This window comes from Panicum hallii, chromosome 9 (assembly GCF_002211085.1).
Source record: "Panicum hallii strain FIL2 chromosome 9, PHallii_v3.1, whole genome shotgun sequence".
NCBI classification, from domain to species: Eukaryota; Viridiplantae; Streptophyta; class Magnoliopsida; order Poales; family Poaceae; genus Panicum; species Panicum hallii.
Genome location: NC_038050.1, coordinates 65,230,810 through 65,252,030, shown reverse-complemented (window position 1 = coordinate 65,252,030; position 21,221 = coordinate 65,230,810). Strand labels below are relative to the sequence as shown.

General features: G+C 46.0%; 2 protein-coding genes and 1 pseudogene across 3 annotated transcripts; 1 reads left to right on the top strand and 2 right to left on the bottom strand.

The window, feature by feature from the left end:
* Positions 1 to 90: 90 nt before the first annotated feature.
* Positions 91 to 8,581, bottom strand: LOC112875919 (ABC transporter B family member 20-like). Of its 2 annotated transcripts, XR_003225237.1 has the most exons (12): positions 8,171 to 8,581; positions 6,146 to 6,200; positions 5,904 to 6,079; positions 5,620 to 5,820; positions 5,124 to 5,383; positions 4,728 to 5,038; positions 4,430 to 4,650; positions 3,992 to 4,332; positions 2,949 to 3,742; positions 2,595 to 2,836; positions 600 to 2,011; positions 91 to 433 (listed from the first exon to the last, which is right to left on the bottom strand). XR_003225237.1 is itself a non-coding variant. In XM_025939927.1 (11 exons), the coding sequence occupies exons 1-11, from the start codon at positions 8,579 to 8,581 to the stop codon at positions 782 to 784; spliced, it is 4,242 nt and encodes a 1,413-aa protein (XP_025795712.1). In that variant the 3' UTR covers positions 442 to 781. The 2 variants fall into 2 exon arrangements, 1 of the variants encoding a protein (XP_025795712.1); XM_025939927.1 differs by lacking the exon at positions 91 to 433 and having other exon boundaries at positions 442 to 2,011.
* A 3,628-nt stretch (positions 8,582 to 12,209) lies between these two features.
* On the top strand, positions 12,210 to 13,564 carry LOC112872961. Its single transcript, XM_025935994.1, has 3 exons — positions 12,210 to 12,536; positions 12,637 to 12,742; positions 13,113 to 13,564. The coding sequence occupies exons 1-3, from the start codon at positions 12,492 to 12,494 to the stop codon at positions 13,202 to 13,204; spliced, it is 243 nt and encodes an 80-aa protein (XP_025791779.1). The 5' UTR covers positions 12,210 to 12,491; the 3' UTR covers positions 13,205 to 13,564.
* A 628-nt stretch (positions 13,565 to 14,192) lies between these two features.
* Positions 14,193 to 15,698, bottom strand: LOC112873345 (annotated as a pseudogene).
* Between the last annotated feature and the right edge of the window lie 5,523 nt (positions 15,699 to 21,221).

Below are 21,221 nucleotides of genomic sequence, written 5' to 3'. Positions count from 1 at the left end.
GAATCGACGAAAAGGGAAACAAGGATTTGAGTATTTGACACTACAGATAATTTGACATTTTCTCACAATTCACAAACGACTGCAGGGGGATTGAACACAAATCCCAAGATACAGATAATTTTAAATTCGAAACAGAGAACACGAAAAAACTGCTCATGCCGCTGTTGCTTACAAGTTCGGTGGCCTGAGGTGCTGCAGCTACTCATGCCACTGTTGGGCACAAATTCGGTAGGCTGACGATTCGCCCGTGCCAAGTGACACAGGAACCTTGGATAAATGATTTAGTTCGAAATTTCATCAAAAATTCAACGATCGACTGTCCTATACTCCTAACATCTAAACAGCCCTATGGCATCAACAATTCGTGCCGAATTTACCCAGCCACAGGCTTTTGATCACGGCTGCAAGAGTTTATACCCAGCAAGAACGTAACCTGTTAGATGATCAAAATGATAATACATTAGAGGCGAGAAACCACGAACAAGAGCATCCAAAAGAATGTTTGCAACTCATATATTACAGCAATTACAACGCCCTCCAAACTTTGCTAACTATCTCCAAAATAAGCTGTTCCCTACAGTTTCAACACCGTTACTTACCTGAATCTTCAAGCTAAAATTTTGTCAAGATCAGGTCACCCTTCCACTCAGAACAGCGCCAACAAGCGGACACTTCCAGCATTTTTCATCTGCCAGAAAGGGGCCCTGGATGGCTGGACATAGAGCAAAACGGAACCTGATCATGGCCTAGGATAATTTACACCTAACAAGCTCAACCATAATTACATTAGCCGATGCTGGCGAAGGCCCTTGCCAAAATGGGGTTGCATCAATCTAACATATAGACCATTCTGGTCCATCAGAGAGTCATGTGTACCCTGCTCAACTATCCTACCACCATTTAGGACAACAATGTTGTCCACATGCTTCATCATTGCTGCCCTGTGCGCAATGAGAATCGTTGTCTTGTTACCCATGACCAGAGTGTCGAGAGCTTCCTGTACCACTCTACTTGATTCAGACTCGATAGCAGAGCTGGCCTCATCCAACAACAATATCGGTGCATTCTTCAAAACCACCCTAGCAATGGCAATCCGTTGCTTTTGACCAGGTGTTAGATCAACCCCTCTCATCCCCACATGAGTGTCATAGCCGTGTGGCAAGCTGCTAATGAAATGATGAGCATTTGCTATCCTTGCAGCTTCCTTCATCTCAGCCTCTGTTGCATTGTGCCTTGCATAAATAATGTTTTCTCTTATTGTCGTCGAGAAAATAACTGGCTCTTGCTGAATCAGGCCCATGTGGCTTCGCAACCATCTCAGGTTAAATGACTTCAGATCTCGACCATCCAGTAGAACTTGGCCAGAAACCGGGTCATAGAATCTCTCGATCAAAGAAATAATAGTGCTTTTCCCTGATCCAGAAACCCCTACTACTGCAACTGTTTGCCCACCACTAACTTTAAGATTAAAATTGCTCAGCACAAGAATTTCAGGGCGAGCAGGATAAGAGAAATCAACATTCTTGAATTCAATACTTCCATAGACATTGGGTGGTTTCAAGCCAGTGGTATCATCAGGATCAATCTTTGGCTCACGGTCGATAATTTCAAACACTGACATAAGAGATTTCCTCCTTTTAAGTATGTAAGGTGCAAGTCCAAAAGGCTCCACCAATGCAAATGATGCAAATGAAAAGAGAATATACTCTTTCAGTCCTGTGGCTATTGTCAGACGTTGCTGGTCAACTGAAATAGCAGTGTACCAAAGAAGTAGAGCGTTGCAGGCAAAAAGAAGAAACTGCGAGAGACCAAAGCCGAAGCCTATAGCCAATCCTTGCACAAGACTTTGCTTCAGTATCTTGCCAAGATGTAATATGTAGAGTTCCATTATCTTGTTCCCAGCACAGAATGCTACTACAGTGTATATGTTCCGTACTGCATCTTCAAGTACTAACGAAGCCTTTCTATGCATCTCTTGGATTCCTCTTGAGAAGCCAGCAAGCCACAATTTCTGCAACACAATTAATTGATGCTTTAAGAGATTTGACAGTGCACTTATGTGCTACAGTTATAACATGTGGAATATGACATGAACAAGCGATACTTCCAAGAGCAAGTTGCATAATATAAAACTTTCAATATCTGATACTACCCACATATAGTCCAGTTTCATTGAGAGGGGTAGATCATGTAGGGAATTGCCATGAAGCCTTAACTAACATGAAAAGTAATATTTTTAGTTTGAACTTTGACGTGTTTGGCAAGCTTTGACAGACTATTCGATCTTACACAAGCAAGCGTACATGCTAAGGCAAGCACTAAATTTTGGAAGCCTCCATAAGGGTTTTCTTAGGCTCGAATTGTATTGTATACAATAAGACCAAATAATCTGTAGTCTAACCAGGCTTTGTTGATCACAACTTATGAAAATATTTCCTTTCCGGTGTATTACCACATCATTGCTATTATTTGATGTTTTTCTAATCGTTGGAAACAAATATTTCACTATGCAACAATTCCAAGGACAGGCGACAGATTTATGTTAACATACCAATTTTTCATGGGATAGCAGACAAACAAAAAGATTTTATTACCTGTGCAATAGCAGAGATAACAAGAACTGGTAAAGTTGCAAGCGCAACAAGTGCCACCCGCCATCCCAACAACATTCCAATAAGAAGAGCCACAGATACTGCAGCAGTGTCTTGTATAAAGATGGAAAGTCGGTTACTGAAGGCAGCACGGACAAATGTAGCATCATTTGCCAGGCGCATGGACAGTGTATCAGCATTGTTCTCCTCTTTGTCAAACCATCCAACTTCATTGCGCAGCATTGCTGTCAAATAAATCATAAATATGAATAAGTCTTAAAACTCCATAAGGTAAAACTAAATCCATGATTGCAGCAAAATACGAGAAGAGTGTATAAGCATGCAGGTTGCGATTACCAGAGAACATCATCCTTCTTATGCGCTCAGTCATCTTCTCCCCCATTATTCCAAAATAGAAATGTTGCAACCAGTTGACAAGCACTGTAATAACACCCATGCCGACTATGAATAAACACCACCTGTTCACTTCGTGGCGCATATCATTGGTGTCTATATGATAGTATGCTGACACAATAAGTGCTATTGTGTAAGCAAGCAGAGGATTAATCGAGCCAAATATAGCAGCACCAATTGTACCCAAAAGTGCATAAGGCCATTCAGCAATACTAAGTGATGCAAGACGCCAAAAGGATGGAGGTTTCTGGTGCTGAACCTCATCCAGTTCACTGTGTTCAGAACTCGCATCATCTCGTTCACTCTGTGGTCTGCTAAAAGTTTGCGAATGTGAACGCTCATTCTTAGGATCAGAAGTCAAAAGAGGAGATATGGGCGAGTCAGGTTCTGAATTCTTAGATGACTGCCGTTGTATAGGGTGGACATCAACTTTAGGAAGATCAGGCAGTTTCATTTCAAAACTATCCTGTCTCTTGATGGATGGCACTCTTTCAGCTTCAATTGCAACCATAGGGATCCCATTGTCCACAGTTTGTTCTGAAGGTGGACTTCGGTCCTTTGGTGAATCATGAGAATTTCTGTTGGTATCTGATCGCCAAAACTGAAGCATGCCATGTGTTCTTTGAAGTGAAGGTGATTTTGTCATCTTAGGAGAGGAGGATTCTTGAAAGTATTGGCTCACTGATGCGTCCTCAATTTGGAGTGACTTACGCTCCCTGCTATTCTTGGTAGGCATCCTGACATGGATCAAGATAGGATTAATAAGGCTACTAAATCAAATTATGCACTTTTGCAGCTGATAGCACGGAATGCAGAGTCATGAAGTAAACACAAAGGGTTAAGCAATATCTCTTCAGAACGGTAGTATTCAATTAATGCTGTAGCTAACAATGCTCTAGGATCTAAAAATTAGTTGCACAAGTACTAGGTATGCTTACACAGTTACACCACATGGTGGATATTATCTAAGAGAAAAAAGGCTTTACCTTTTGGGAAGTTTTGTTGCTTCCTCACACCTTAAAAGCTCGGCATAAAGGCCATCTAAGTTCACTAGTTCATCATGTGTACCCATTTCAACAAGATGACCCTCCTCCATTACAGCTATGTAATCAGCATTTTTAATGAGGCTAAGACGTCTAGCAATTATAATGGTTGATCTTCCCAACATGAGAACATCTAATGCTTCTTGGACAGCCTTTTCAGCTTCAAAATCAAGTCCTCCCGTGACCTCATCAAGCAACAGAATGGATGGATTCGAAAGCACAGCACGGGCAATTGAAATTTTGATCTTTTGTTCATCAGTGAGTGCTATACCAGCTCGACCAACCTACAGAATTCATAAAAATGAGTACCAGAGCCTCAATGCCTGACCAGCCTAGCCCAGATAGATGATAAGATGTATGGTACTTCCATAGTTCCATTACCTGGGTTTCATACCCCTTTTCAAGTGAACTGATGAACCCATGGGCATGGGCTGTCTTTGCTGCCTCTTCTATCTGATCAAAGGTAGCAGATCTTCCATAAGCAATATTTTCCCGAATGCTTAAACTCAATAAAGCTGGTACTTGTGTCACCAGACCAATTTGGCTTCTTAACCATTCTACTTTCAAATTTTTTATGTTTTCGCCATCTAAAAGAACTTCACCTGAAAACATAAAAAGAGTAGCCTTTTAAATGGACGAATCAATGTGGAAAAGAAAAGGTGCTTTTCAGTGTTCTTACCTAATGTTGGGTCATAGAATCTCTCCATCAGAGGAATTATACTGCTTTTCCCTGAGCCATTTCTACCAACAAGTGCAACAGTTTTTCTCGCTGGTACAGTGAGGAAGAATCCACTTAATATTGGAATTTCTGGACGAGACAGGTAGCTAAAATACACATTTCTAAATTCAATATTCCCCTGCACTTGGGGTAAGGTGATCCCTTCTTGATTGGCACTGGAAGTTGAACGACTAATCATCTCATATAGTCTATAAGCAGCAATGCGTCCTTGCTCAAATGAATAGAAGTTTGTAGCTGCTTGATTCAAACCACTACAAATTCAAAAAGAGACATAGATAAGGCTATACATGACTGAAAAAAAAGAGGCAGCAAAAACTGTATAATTTAGATGCTTACAGGCCGCTCAGAATTACAGAGAATAAAGCTACCACAACTTCACCACCATCAGCTTTTCGTTTATGGATCAGATGTCTTCCAACCCAAAGTTGCAAAGCACAAGAGCAAATGGCAAGTCCGTACGTAAATCCAAGGCCAATTCCTTGGACAAGGCTTATCAAAATTCCATATCTCAGTGTGGCTTGAAGTGAGGTAGCATAGGAGTACTTCGCAAGAGTTTCATTTGTAAAAGCATACAGTGTCCTGATGTATGAGACAGCCTGTACATGCACATTTTCCCATTAGAACTAGCCATATTCAACCTTATTAATTGCACATCAAACCAGAATGAATGTATAATCTACAAATCCAAACTGCAGAATAGCTGCCGTCTCAAACAACGCTCTCAATATAAGAGATATGCTGGCCATGAGCAATGTATCTGACAGCAGCTTAGGTTGGTGTATACTTAAAAAAGATAAGAAGAAAGCTTGGCAGATTGGGTAAAGGTAGCAACCTGTTCAGCAATGCTAGCCGCTTCGGCGTATGCATCTTGAATGTTTTCAGCCAGCCTATGAAGGAATATGTTAGATATTCCTCCTGCTGCAACAATCAAGGGTCCAGTGGCAAGAGTTAGAAGTGCTATTTGCCAACAATTGAGAAGGCCAACAATGAGACCACCAACAAATGTAGCCATATTGTGTATGTAGTTCCCAACCTACAAAGGACTCGGTCATTAGAAGACTCTAAAAGTGGGTTCAATCTGCGGATCATAATTCCAAGCGCACTCTTTAAGCTTACTTTCTCGCTTATAGCTGACTGAATGAGCAATACATCACTGAGCACTTGACTGACTATATCACCGTTGTTACCATATGTATCAAAGAAGCTCATGTCTTGGTTTAGCAAAACCTGAACGTATTTTGATCTGATGACAGCAGTCTGCCGTTCCCCAGTGAGAATCCAGCATGATACCTCTGCAGAATTAAAATAATCAGTAATGTGTGTTTGTGCCGAGTGAGAACAGAACTCGAGTTACTTACCTATCCATCCTGCGATGAAAACACCAGCAGCTATATAGACGATATACAAGGCATGCTGCAACATGTAGATGTTAAAATTGTAAGATTGCAAGATATGGATTCGAGAATAAGGGAAGTGCGAGGGAGGTGACAAGAGAAACATGCTAGGCCACCAGGGATGGAGCTAGCACCTGAGGACCCCTTGGCCCCTCATACTTCATCTACACCCTTATGTATATGTATATATGCATTTTAATGCTAAATTAGTTTTTACAAGTTACCCCCCAGACACCCCCCCCCCGTTTTTTTTTTACATTTTCTAGGTACATCCGTAACGATTGCGCCTATTTGGAGGGAGAGTGGCTATTAGAAGTGGCCACACCTATTTGGAGGGAGTAGGACTCTGAAAATCTGGGTGCGAGCAGAATGGAACTTGAAACGCTGAAATATCAAGTAAATAAATGGATGGCCATAAACGACAAGACCGGGTACAACAATAACAGTCCACAGTTATAGGGATCCTTGGCGTTTTCCAGATAGCAGACATTATGACCTAAGTTAAGTGTTTAATGTAGCCCATTTTACAATTAAAACAACAATACTTTGCTCTGCCCTGGGGATGACTCCCGAATGCTTGGTTATCCCCTGAGGAAATGAATCCCATGAGTCCTTTTTTTCAGCTCCTATCGTCACAGATGAGGCTCTCACATCCCCATAGCTTTATCCCCACCCACAGGTTCTATGACAGGAGCACATATGTCAAGTGAAACCTTAACTTTTTCCACAACAGGGACCACGCCTGAATTTCACTACTCGTGAATGAAACCTTCACTTGGCTACCTCACTTCTCTTGTTTGCAAGAAAATTTCCAAAATGGATATTACTAAAGGCAGCTACAGGATATTCCGGGAAACCTTTCAGAAACAAAATAAACAGAGTACAAAAGAACTCATATTGGTGCATAATACAAAAGTCCTTTAATAACGTTCAAATTAAACTATGGATACAACAAAAATAACCAACCACGAGACATCCATTGGTGTAACCCTTTCCCCTAATGTATTAACAAAGCTAAGCAACACAGCTCACACTGATAGGAGCCTTTAGACCCTGGCATCCTTCAGACCAACGAGACCATCCTGCATCAACCTCAACATAAATTTTTAAATGGCCAATTTCATAAAACACAACTAACATTTAAACCATGGGCTACTTCACTCCTACATTATCTGCCGCAACTTGCACGCAATCCCACAAGGCACCTCCCCCAGCAGCAGCAGGCGCCCAGAACTTTCAACACAGGTGACACCAAACACACCCCAACCCACCACTTGCAATTATGTTGGAAACTATGCATTAGAAACGAAATCAAAATGCACTGATTTGAAATGATAACTTGAGTTGTGAAACTGCAATTAAAAACATGCAGTTCAACAAATATGTGCAATTGGAACTTCCTACTAGAGGGCCCGTGAGAGCAAATGTAAGCGAAGCAACCTGTATCCTACAATTTTTGAGAGTTGACAAGTCCCCAAAGTGCAAGAAACATCTGTAGCTAATTGATAGCAAAATTTGAATTGCATTCTGAGAATGGCATTATGGCAGAATATATCCACCACAAAAGTTTAAACATTCCAAACATCCTTCCATCTAAAATCGAAAATGTAACAACTCTTTTACAATTACATGGCACGCATCAGAAGGATCAGCTTTACCTCCTTAAAAAAATGCAGTGCAGCAAACATGTGCAGTTTGAAACCTTCCTAACCCTAATATTTCAAATGCAATCTAAAAGTACTAATTCAAAACGTAACCAAATCGACCTGAATATCTTACAATTTTCGAGAACTTCCAAGCCCCCAAAGTACAAAATTCGACTCTGCAGCTAATTGATAGCAAAATTTGAATTGTCTTCTGAGAATGGCATTACGAGAGAAAAGCTAATCCTCCATAAAAATTTAAACATTTCAAGCATCCTTCCAAGTAAATCGAAAATGCAACTACTCTTGTACAATTAAGTGGCATGCATCAGAAGCATCAGCTTACCTCCTTAAATCGGTGGAGCAGCTCATCGCTGCGTCCATGGAGAGCTGACTCAACCCGCTCAGAGTCGAGCAAATTAAGGGCCCTCCCGAAGTAGTGCAGGTACACAACGAGCGCCGCACCATGCGCGGCAGCAGCGAGCGCCCCAGCAGCCATGAGTGCCCAGTCGACCCCATCGGCGAACTCGAAAAGCCTCCAGAATGACACGGCCGCGGGCGGCGGCTCGACCTCGTCTTCCTCCACCTCCTCCTCGCCGGCGCCGGTGCCTTCCCCCTCCCTCGCCCCCACGCCCGCATCCCCCGCCGGTCCGTCCCCGTACGGCGACGGCGACTCCGGCGGCTCGGAGACCTCGGACACGGGCGTGAGCGGCTGCACGTGCGGCGACGCCCACCCGAACAGCCCCGTCGGCACCATCTCCCCCTCGAAGCCTTGCGCAGCTCGACGAAGCCGTCAAATTCAAAAACCCTAGGATCCGGCGAAGCTCATCACCACGGCTAGCCCTGAGACGGAGACGACGGGAAGCGGCGGCTACTGCGGCGACCTGGTCGCTTCCGAAGCGAGCCTCTAGCCGCCTCCAAATAAACTAGACTCCGAGAGGCCAGGCCAGTGCCGCAAAGGAGAGCCCCTTTTTTTAAAAAAAAAAAAACTCTCTTCTCGGCGGAACACGGCAACGACGACCCGGTCAGAGAAATTCGGCAGCGTCTCCCACACGAGAGGACGCCACGCCGCGCGGAGCTCTTCGGCGGCGAGCGGCTGGCGGCGGCTCCTCGCCGGAGAAGACGCGGGGCGCGGCGGTGGGATGGTGTGCGCGCAGCGGTGGAGTTCCTTCTCTTCTGGCGTGCGGGTAGGAAAGGCGAGGGAGAAGGGGACCTGTGCTTGTGATTGCGGTGTGATGGGCGGGGCCCACCTGGCGGTGGCCCTTTCTGCCTGGGGTTTGGTGTAAAGCGGGTTGGCGTGAGTGGCGGCGGGCCCGCTTGGCGGTGGCAGAGTGGTCTGGGCTGGAGGCGCGTACGGCTCGGTGGGCCAGCGCTGACAGCGAGAGAGCGGGGGAGTAATACGTGTTCCGTGTGGCGTGTGGAAAATTTTTCGCGGGGGCGTTAGAATTAGACGGGCGGGATTGGTGCGGAAAGGTCTCGTGGGCATCGAAGATGGCGGGACCCGCCGGCGCTTGGTGGCATGAGCTGTGTTGTGTAGCTTTCCTGGGCTGCTAGGGACACACGGAATTGGAGGCGCCGTGGTTGGTTCATGTGGAGGTGACCTGGGGCAGCTAGCTTTTGAAAACAGCCCCATTGCAGTACGCTCATTAATTGTGCTGTTCCCGAATGTGACATGGGAGGATATTTGGACACAAAGGTGAGGGAATAAAAAGTGATGCCCGCTATGTTTAATAGAGAAAATATATTTATCCACGTGTACATGCATGTCAATTCTCCGCAGATGTTTACTGTACATTCTATGTACATTTGAAAAACTAAGTAATTATATGGAGAGAGTTTACAACTAAGAAACTGATGTGTGATCTTAAAATGTGATTTTGAAATAAGTATTTTTTAATCCAAATAGTTTCACTCCTTGTTCGTTTAATGTTGTTGAATTATTTAATGGTTAGATTCATATAGTGGATTTGATATATATTTACAGAGAGAGATCACACTCATAAAATGGATACAAAACCGATGTATTACAAAAGAAAAACTTAATAATAATGAGGAAGCTACTGTTAACTTAGAATAATATTAGTGTGATACATATAGTAGCAGTTACACTGTACCAAACGCCGGCACCGGTACTTGTGAAACGCTAAAAGCCTACCGTATATGGCAAGCTCGTGTCCTAGAACGTATGGTTGGGTTGGGTGGCCGTAGAATTATTTGGCCTCCGCGCTGTCGCCCTGTTGACTGCGAGCGAGCAGCGCCTGATAGCAACGGTCATTGACGACCGAGGCAGCGCCGCCGGGGAACGAGCGATAATTGCGTCGTTAGGTGCCCGCCATCTAGATTCTAGACCCCCGATTTGGACCATCCTTCTGGAAGCTTTTGCCCCTAATCCCAACACCAACCTTTCCGAGGAGTACGCAATGGCGTGCATGTGCAGCACGTCCGTCCATCTGTGTGCACATTTGCCCGCCGTTTACACACCTGAAGGAACCTTATAGAATTGCCAGATGGCAATTCGTTTTTCTGATTGATTCAAATTCACTCTGACGACCTGACCGGAGAATCAGGTGCTTTCAGCTTTTCTCCTCTTTGAACACGTGTGTTGGTGTTAATGGCTTACAAATATGTAAAGTCTTATATCAAGAAATCTTTTTTTAAGGGGAACAAAGAAAAGATTTTTTTCCTGAACAATACCATAGACCATAGTAATTTATTTGTTCTGATGTGATATTACTGGAAAATGCTACTAGCGCGTATATCTGAAATAAATCCCAACCTAGAATACTACCTCCATCTCAAAATATAACAACTTTTTGACTTGATCAAAGTCAAATATTTTCATTTTTAACCAATAATATCTCTAAAAATAATTACTTTTAAATAGAAAAAGTTACATATTACGATAGTTGGTTTTATTATAAATAAACTAATATTATTTTTATGTTGTCAATCTTTATAATTTTTTACCATCGTAAAAGTTTAAAAAGTTTGACTTGGAGAAAATCTAAAAATAGCTATATTCTAAAACAGAGGTAGTATTTTTTTTGCGAAACCCAACCTTGAATACTAGATATGTGTATTCGAGTTTAATTTAATCCTCTCTTAAACTTAGTTTATGCTCCCCGTTCCAAAATAAATGCACTTCTAGTGTTTAAAATTTGTTCCAAAATAAATGCACATCTACGAACAGGACAACCTAGTTGTTGTCTTTTTCTACTTTCTCTTCTTTCAAGGTACAATAATTATATATTTATAGAGATATATATATAATTTCTCATCTCCGCATCCAAACTCTAGAAGTGCATATATTTTGGGTTGGAGTGAGTAAGCAAATATAAGTATTGACCGGGCTGAAGTTTCTCGGACATTTGGGCTCTTTAGCGGAAGGACTTAACACGGGCCACACTTGCGGTTTCCCCAAAGGCTGGTGAGGCCCAGCAGGTCTTTTCAGACAGAAGGGGCCGACAGGCCCACGACGCCCGGCCTGACGTTTTCCAGCGCCGCCACGAGCCCACGACCATCAACCCATTCAACCATGATGGTGCTTGGGCTGTGCGAACGGTGCTGCAGGGCGGGCGCAGCTCGACCGATCGGCTGGTAGGAAACGACGGCTTCGTGCTCCGCTCCGCTGAGCTGCTCCTCGCCGCGGACGCCGTATCCGGCAAAAATTCCGGCCGGGCAGCGGGTCGGAGCTTGTAGGCCCGCCGTAGCTTTCTGTCCGTCTGCAGGAGCAAGACGGCGACGCCGCCCCGTCCCTTCCGGATCCGGAGAGAGACGAAGAAAGGATGATGGGATAGGGAGAGAAGATCAGGCAGGCAAGCTGCGTAGGCGCCGTGCATGCGCGACAGGTGCTCCGCCATGTAGACAGCTACCCGGGGCTACGCGTCGGCCGGGCCACGGGCCCACGCTGCCCTTTTGTCCGCTCGGCCACATGCGAGGCCCCGTGCTGCACAGTAGCGGCGGCGGGATCCGCTGCGCCCGCCACCGTTGCTGTGCCGAGTCGCTGCGCTTTGATTGACCTCGCATTCTCGTGCATCGCAGTTCAGAGTTGGATCTTTTCAAAAAAAAAAAGGTTCAGATTTCGGCAGAGAGGATCCCGGAGAACCGGTGCCGAACCGGGCCGAGCAGTCGCGGCGTGGCGGGCCGGCGGGGCCAGGTGGCACGTGAAGGGGCGAGGTGCATGTCCACCTGGCGGCTTCCTCGCCTGGTGGGGGCCCGCCGGCATAGACCACGGGCCGGGGAGAAAAGATATTTGCCCGCGGCCCACGTCGCTTTCCAATCTCCCTCCACCAATCGCCTCCCCGCGCCCACGTGAACGCCCCGCCCCGCTTTTCCGGGCGCCCCCCTCCGTGCGCGCGGTCCACGGGAGGACCCCATCGCCGGCTCGCCGTCGTCGCGGGCGCCGGGCGGGAGGCGCCGTGGACTCGTCCCAGCGAGGCGGCGCGCGGGGGACGGTGTCCTCATCCGTGGCGCATGTATATATAGGATCCTCCCCTGTCGACTCTGCACGCCTTATCGTCACACACAGAGTCAGATTGCGGGCAGCCATAGACTTGCTTGCTGAGGCAACTGGCCAACTGCTCCGGGAGGAAGACGAAGGGAGAAAGGCCAACAGGGCGCTGGCTGTCTGGCTATCTAGTGTAGCTTTAACAAGAAATTAAGGATCCATGGCGTTGGGAGACGACTCCAATCCTGCCTCTTACATCCACACGGTAACTGACCATCTATCCGTTCCTGTACCGAGACTGCACCCGTCTCCGTGTTAGTTCTTCAGAGGTCAGGATGAGTAACTTACGGAGGTGGTTGTCGCAGGTGCAGCACCTGATTGAGAGGTGCATGACGTTCGGGATGAGCATGGAGGAGTGCATGGAGGCGCTGGCCAAGCGCGCCGACGTCCAGCCCGTCGTCACCTCCACAGGTCCGTCCACTGTAATGCCCCATCTCCAAATATGGATCAGTTCTACTCGCACGTTGAGTAAAACACGCACTCGCACCAACCTCGCTTACGCTTTCGTCCTCGCTTTGCGTAAAAAGGTTAACTCGGGGGTTGAAATGCACTTGGCACTTGGGTTTATATTTCAGTGAGACTCACCCTCAACTGCAAGGTGAGACAACTCCCCACATATGCCATACCACCCACACTTGGGCCACTAGTGGGTTCAAATTCATTCTTATTGGATCGGGATGTCACATCCAACAGGCACCACTAATTTTTCCATCCTCACCGCCTGTAATTAATTCCGATGAACTAACTCATCATGTGAATCAATCGCTGTGAACGAGCGCAGTGTGGAAGGAGCTGGAGAAGGAGAACAAGGAGTTCTTCGACCAGTACAAGCAGTGGACATCGGAGAAGCGAAGCGCGGGCCGCAGCTCCTAACAACCAAGCTGATCGAGCTGCTGGCCTGCTTAATTAGTTAATTACCGTGTTTATTTAGTTTCTTTGGTTTTATTTGTGTTTATGTACTACTTAGGCAATAAGAGATAGGTAAAGGCCGGCTGCTATCGTGATCTGCTGGAGTATCTATCGATCACCTACTGTTGGGCTTGTGTACAGGGTATGCAGGGAAGCTATCATGTGCAGCAATATTCGATTCTGTTTGTCCATGCGTACGCGTTCGTCACGGGCGTGTCACGCGCGTATTTCTTCATCCAAATTATTTTCGTAAAATATCATTTTAGTTTATTTTATTAATATTTTGAACCGATCCAATAATCTAGAATATATATAATTTGCATCGTCTCTGTTGTTTCATCTCCATTCCAGGCTAAAAAGTACCGTAGAAAAAAAACTGTGACAATTTCGTGCGTGGTGATGTATGCCTTCACCATCTTCACGCAAGCAAATTGTGAATTTGATTAGATTCCCCCATCAGGCGAATCAGATGAGACGACGTACACTGACGATGATGGTAACATAATCATCAGATGGGCACAGGACGGACGACGACGACGCGAACGGCCGGAGATGCCTGACGGGGAGTCCGCACATGGCGCGTCGTTGCGTGACAAGATAAGACGTGTGATGCATGTATGGTGGGAGTCTGGGAGACTAGGAATATTTTGGGAAGGGCCGGGAGCCCAGGACATCCACGGCTGCGGCGGGCCAAACACAGAAATAGGATAGGTGCTGGCGCGACGCGACGGGGCCCAGGGGCGGCCGGTCTCGACACACACAGCCACAGGACAAAGAAAGAACCCTTCGTCTCTCTCAAACTGGAGCGGGACGCACCTTGCGACATGATGCGCTGCGGCCAGGAACGGGCGGCGGGCGGGCGCCTCTGCTCAATTGTACTCAGCTCACCACCAACGTTCTTCCCCTCATATTGTACTCAAGTCACCACAAGGAAAAAAGATCACTTCACAGCTTAAACTGTAGGAATCACCTCAAGGATCAAGAGGTCCATATCATATATCTTTATCACCATGAGTGCAGGGTAGCTGCACAAACAAGAAACAAAATGCAGAGCGAGACTTAAGTGCTATCAGTTAATTTGTAATAAACTGATTCTGCTGTAAAGCTAACTTGGACCGCACAAAAGATAATTTTACCTGGAGATAAACACTTAACTGCACCAACACAACAGCATTTCTCTAGAGAAAAACAAATAGGACAACAGAACATCATAAGTAAATTAGAGCATGAGACATGGATAATCACTTCAACATATTAACATGTCCCATTTAGATGTATCAGCACTGTTGAGAATTTGATTCATTTAACACAACAATCGTTTATTGACATCCACAAGAAAATGATATTTTTCAGGCAGGGATTTTGCATGGTGCTGATATTCCTCCCTCGATAGAACTGATATTAGCAAGGAAGTAGTGGATGCCTCAAGTGAGAAGTTCATCTCATCAATTTTGGAGAGGTAAGCCCCAGCCCTCATTATCTCACCTCTACGCAACAGCCTCCTAACAAGAGAATTTTGCATACATGAGTCTGGACTGCATCCACTCTTTTCCATTGCTAAAAACAGATTGTCAGACTCTTCTAGCAACCCTTCTTTTATGAGATTTTGTATCATTATGCGATATGTCACAACATTCAGAACAAAATCATGGGAAGAGATAGCAGCAAACATATCCATAGCATCTTCCTTTCTGCCACTTTTGAGCAAAGCATCAATCATAATGTGAAGGTAATAATGTCAAGTTGAAAACCCTTAGAACATAGACTCTGAAATATTTTAAATGCCTCATCAACACAATTATTTTTGCAAAGACCATTCAGAATTATGTTGTACGTGTAAATGCTCAGCAACTTTTTCAACTTTTGTAAAGTCATAAGCAACTTTTTCAATGTGGTAAGCAAATTATAATACACTGAAAAATATTTTCTCACGCTAGAAAAATATTACTAAAATATATTGATGTGAGATCTTGTTTTGAAGCTCTTGATGAAACAAGCGCAATAGCGCAATCGGATTTTGATTTGGATGCTCGGTTTTAAAACTACAATTTTTTTAGTTTTCAAAATCAAATGCATGCGTCATTGATCTTCTTTTCTCTCCTTGCATGCATATGTTTCCTTTTTATTCTCCTCCTCTGCAAGCATGTACAATACATCATCGGTATCCTTTAGAAAACGGTTGGGACCACATTTTATAAAAACAACATTAGCAATTCTTGTTAAAAATAGAAGCGTGCTATGACATGGCAATTTATTTTTTTCTGAAAATAACGTGGTCGTACAGGAAGCCATATTACAGCCTGCCGTAAATTAGCAGTGTTCTATATATATATATTTTTACTTAATATTAAATAAAAGTAGAATCCGATCTTTTCAGAATCCGATTATTTAGATTAAAATTTATAAATTATCTAGATTAAAATTTAAAAATTTAAATTCCTTTGCTACCCCCAACTCATCTCGTCCAGGGCGAGCTCCACGCGGTCCACGTCGTCGTCCCACGCGGCGGTCTTCCGGGCGCCGACGTAGAAGCGGTGGCCGTCGAAGAGCACAGCGATGGCCTGGTGTTACAGCTGCTCCAGCTACATCAACTTTTTTTTTTTGAGTGTTCCAGCTACATCAACTGATGATGATGGGCGTCGCTTCTTTACACGTACAAGACGGCCCAGTTTGCATGTGTCGGGTCCTGAATGGGCTAGGCCCGTGCAAGCGTGCGTACGTGCGACGCGAGAGTATTGTGGCGACCTGTGCTTAAAGGCGCCGCCGGGAGAGGCGAGAGGCATGAACTGAATTGTAAACACATTTTTGAATCCTCTAATCATTCCTCGCCTCTTCCCTTGCTATTCTTCACCTCGATCTACCTGCTTTTCCTCTCGATCCCCACTGCTGCTAACATATCTGGTATCAAAGACTACAATCTTGAATTACGCTTCACAATCCACCGGCCACAACTATTTCACCCACTTCCAGAAGAAACTCGGCGCCATAGATTCCAATACGAAGCTCATCCTGGATGAGATCCAGAAGCACTTCGAGGACCACGACGTCACGTGGGAGCGCAAGATAGAGTTGGCCATTCGGGCCGCCCACCACGGCATGGCCCGGCCCGATTAGGCCTGGCACGATTAGATCCAGCCCGATTAGCCTGATTACTTATTCGTGCCGGGTTGGGCCGGCTCACGCACCGAGGCCTCAGCCCAAGAAGGATAAGGGGACTTTTAGCCATGCCGAGCCAGCTCGACAGCCCGAGTAGCCCATGTAGGCCCGTGGCATGGGATGGCTGGCTTCGTCGCCGCGCAGCAAGCAGAGGGGCGGCTGGACGCGGGCTGCATCGCCGGTCATCCGTTGGCGCCACCGCGCGGGGAGGGGTGGAGGTGCCGCCGGCCACGCCGCTGGTAGGGAGGTGAGTAGGTGCTAGTGCAGGCCGCGCCGCCGCGGGGAGTAAGGGAGGAGGTGCCGCCGCGCGGGGAGTAGAGAAGGTGCCGCCGGCTGCGCCGTTGGCGGGGAGGCGAGGAGGTGCTGGTGCAGCCGGGCCGCCGCGTGAGAGCAGGCCACGGGGGAGGGGAGGAGATGCCGGCCGCTGCTGCACAGGGTAGAGAGCAGGTTGGGCGGTGCCACAGTGGGGTAGAGGGAAGCAGGTAGGGTGGGAGTTAGGGTTTTGAGGATAAAAATATATGTATATATGTGTGTTGACGATGAAGTTTTATTTGGTGGGCTGAAATTATAAGTTCTATGAAGCCAGGTTAGTTAACCGTGCCGGACCGGACCGGCCCACGTGCCAAGGTTTCAGCCCAGGCATGGCACAAGGCTCGGGCAGGGCCGGGCTGGGCCCGATTAACTTCGTGCTGGGCTGGATCCGTGTGAGGCCAAATAGCCGAGCCATGGGCCGGCCCACGGACCTCGGGTCGGATGGAAAACTGTTGTGCCGGATCGCCGATATCGACCTCAAGCGCGCCGACCACATCGAGCAGACGGCAAACAAGCTGTTAGAGTGGCGGCCGGAGATCGAAGGCGTCGTCGAAGATTTGAGTCTGGAGGTCGGCAAGCTCACGAAGCACTGGGATCACTCCGTCATCGAGCGTTCCATGGAGGCGCTAGGAGTCATCTCGGCCCGGATGTCGGCTGCCGCGCGCCCATCTGCTGGAGCACCAGCTGACGGGCCCAGTGGGCACCGCGATAATATGACTCACCGGAAGGATTTAGACATAATCCTTTATTCAATGCGTTCCTTATGTTCTCCGCAGAAAGTGTATTAACAAAAATACGAAGATAGAAAAGAACGCGGCAATCTCTGTGCTACCTCTTTCATTCGGTAACAGTACCAATGACTACCAGAATATAACTATGTTTTAAGCCACCAAGATAGTTGCAATAAACTAAGATGGGAGCTATAAAAATGTTACATGGAGCTGCAGGTTACTTGTTTTTGCTGTCACTGCTATAGCTCCTCAGATAATATACCATCAACTCTTAACAAAATCTGGCTGGCTGTTGCACCTTTTTGCAGGTTATAGACAAAGCTGATGGAACCTCCGACTTGTTAAAATTCTTTAGCTTTTTGCAAAGATGATTTAAAAGTCACCCCAATCGGGGCACGAAATGTATGAGGCAACACTTTGGGATAGCACACTCCATCTCATTGAGAAGTTAGAACGGTAATCGGCAAGAACCATATACTTGACTGGTAATCCATATGGACCAAGGTATGTATCCCAGGCTCGCTCGCTCCATGGATGGCGCGGCAAAGCGCCCAATCCGTATGGTTACAGTAGTTAGGAAATAAACAGCATGGAAAATATTTCAGGTTTTCTGTCTTACAAGCAAAGGCAAAGGAAAAGCTAGGATTTTCCTTTCTCACAATTTGTACCGGATAGCAATATTTTACTAACTTTCAGTTTAGAATAACATTTAATGTGAAATAACATTGCCAATTTTCCTGCAAAATTTATACGACAACTTACTTCAAGTGCGGCTCCAGTATAGTTAAGGCATGCAAACTGGTAGATGATCAGAAATTAAGATTTGTAGAGTTCACTAAAATGACAAATCTTGTTACTGTCAATTTTGTAGCATAAATCAAAAGTTCAGAGTGTGAGCTGATGGTACTGATTCTCCTCCCCCATGTCCCTTGCAGTGTGTTGTGTTTTCATCTATTGATTATATTCTACTACAGGTTGCAGTGTGTTGTGCAAGCCAGCCTGATTACTATATCAAAATCCAGCTCGGGTGCCACCTGATACAAGCAAAGCTGCAGGGTGTTCTGCGTTGCCTTCCTCAAGATCATGACCAAGAACATCACTGACGATCCCCTGTCATTTCATTTGTTCAAGGTAGATTTCTCAGAAAAGCAGCAATTCTCCACTTCACAGCACAGGTAATTCCTTGCTCTTTTATTTTAAAACAACTAGCTGTTGATAAGTGAGTCAACGGCTGTTGTATGTGCACATTTATATTCACATGACTGAGTTCACACGTCATGCTGTGAGAGGGCCAACGGGCGCGTCGGCAGCGGCCCTGCCCACCCGCGCCAGCTAGCGGCCAAGTGCCGACCGCCGCTAGCCTGCCTCATACCCCGCGGATGCGATCGCCGCTCGTGCGAACCGCGAGCCATTGTCCGACCGCCGCTCGTCCCCCTGCAGAGGGGCGCCTGCATGCTCTCCTTCCCGCACGGCGTGAAGGCAGCCTCCTTGGCGAGAAGCCGCTAACAACGGTGGGCGAAGCGGCAGGCGGAGGGAGGAGCGTCCAGCGTGGCTAAGTGCCAGCGACCGTCGAGGCGGCGCGACACGAGGGATGAGGTGGTGGCCGCGGGAAGGGACGGAGATGAGCCCAGCAGTCGAGGGCCCGTGAAGCCGCGAGGCTCGCGACGCGAGCGAGCAGAACGACGCCGCGTGAAGATGCGAGAAACGCCCCCGGGCCTGCGCCTTATTTTTCACCCTACATCTAAGATCCGATGGCCGAGGTTTGCCGGTGACGTGGCCCAACGAAGTGCGCGAGCTTGGTGCGAGATTCGTCTTGTAGAGATGTATGAGCTCACCAAACCCGCATACGGTCACGCGATGGTGACAATAGAGCCTTGTGTGGTGGAGCCCGTTCACATTGCTAATTTGTCGCCAACTTAAACAATCAAGCTCCATTGTCTAGGAGATGGATGTAGATATATATACCAGCCCAACAGTTGGAACTACGGCTCCATGGAATCATTAGCACAGCATGACGATAATCTGGTGAGGTTAACCTGACTAATTTCAAGCTGGATTTAACTATTCTAATTTGATATTATAGGTTTTGGTATTTTTTATAATTTTAATCAAAGTTAGAGAAATTTAATTTAAGATAAAACTAAATAATTTACAATTTGAAACTGGTGTGTATGGGGATAGACTATCCGGAGGGAATAATGTGGCAGTTAAATGATGTGTATCTTTTTTAACGAACAATACTCGACAAGTGCGTTTCTATTGATATAGCATAAAAAAAATATAAAAATATAGCTCTAGGAGGCAATAACTAAGGCATGACAATAACACCGGCAGGTTGGACTAGGGCATCATGCCGAACTCAACTCCACTCAAACAGATCAGGCTGGTCGGATTGGGACGTCGACGCAAGCCATACAACCTGTCTCCACAAGACAACACTGCCCGGTCGGATTGGGATATCGACACGAACGAGACCACTCTGCTAGGCAACGGAGGCAGACCGAAGCCTAGCCGTCGCGGCTAACAACCTTCTCCACCTCATGTAGCCGCTGTGGGGTACGACTCCACGCTGATAGGAAAATGAGAGAAACAGATTGCACCGCACCGAGGAAAGCCACCGCCATGCAGGATCTACCGTCGTAGTGCCGCTGCAACACCACACACCATCCTACAGGGTGAAACCACCATATCCGGACCATACACAGGTTGCCTCGCAATCACCACCGCAAAATACAACGCGTAGGGACCTCGCCATATCCACCGTTGGACTCCACCTCACTCGTCGCCTCGCCTCACGTGGGGCCTCGCCATGCCCGCCTCAGCACTCCGAGTCGCAAATCCGTTTATATCAGGATGAAGAACGGTGTTGCCTTGTTTCGAGTTGTGTATTTCGAGATGATACTGTAATCTTGTCAAAAAAAAAGGATTTTCATTCTCTAGACGAAAAAAAGAGATTGGAAAATGAATTCAGCCCGGCCAGTGGACTAGGCTTTCCAGCATATTTTGATTTTAGCTCAAAATATTTTTATTTGTTATATAAAAAATTTCTATTTTTGTCCCCTTTTTTTCAAAACATCTTTCCAAGGAACATCTTGTTTCGTTCATGAGATATTTTCTATTTTTTACACTGAATATTTTTCTAGGAATATTTTTATTTGTTATAAAACAATGTTTACTTCTACCCGAAATAGTTTTCAGAAAATTTCTTCTCAGACTAAAATATTTTAAGTATTTATTGATGGGCTAAAGAATAGGCTCACTTAGTCTCTACCTTTTTTGCGAAACACACGCAAACACTCATATACTCGCACGCGTACTCACCTCTATTGTTATTATTGTTATAAGTATCTTCTAGAGACCGAGACGAGTGCAGAGTTGAGGATTAGAACTCGAAAGGGCAGGTTCGACCATAAAAAACCTTATTGGTTGAGCTATACTCAATTCGTCACTTGATCTCTACTATATATATGCTACATTGTGAAGGGAGTCTTGCGATTATTAGAGAAAGTCAGACGGTGACAGGTGCGATTAGTACTTAACAGCAAATGCATCGGTTAAGGTACAGGAGCTCAGCTAACCCGCGTACGGTCACATGATGGTGACAATATAGAGCTTAGTCATTTCTCCGATGGAGACAGTTCACATTGTACGTTACTTCCGGGATTTTTTTTTGGGAAAGAATTACTCCGGGATTCGGTTGCCGACTTGCGGGTAATCAAGCTCCATTACCTTGGAGATGGATGGAGCCAAGTTGCTGCAAGGGAAAGTAGGAAATTAAAGTA

Excerpts from the sequence above, each read along its gene's own strand:
- LOC112875919 (XM_025939927.1), bottom strand. The coding sequence starts at position 8,581 with ATGGTGCCGACGGGGCTGTTCGGGTGGGCGTCGCCGCACGTGCAGCCG. Across the intron at positions 6,080-6,145 it reads TTTCATCGCAGGATGGATAG|AGGTATCATGCTGGATTCTC; the intron begins GTAAGTAACTCG and ends TTAATTCTGCAG. Across the intron at positions 2,012-2,594 it reads TTATCTCTGCTATTGCACAG|AAATTGTGGCTTGCTGGCTT; the intron begins GTAATAAAATCT and ends ATTGTGTTGCAG.
- LOC112872961 (XM_025935994.1), top strand. The coding sequence starts at position 12,492 with ATGGCGTTGGGAGACGACTCCAATCCTGCCTCTTACATCCACACG. Across the intron at positions 12,537-12,636 it reads CTGCCTCTTACATCCACACG|GTGCAGCACCTGATTGAGAG; the intron begins GTAACTGACCAT and ends TGGTTGTCGCAG. Across the intron at positions 12,743-13,112 it reads GCCCGTCGTCACCTCCACAG|TGTGGAAGGAGCTGGAGAAG; the intron begins GTCCGTCCACTG and ends GAACGAGCGCAG.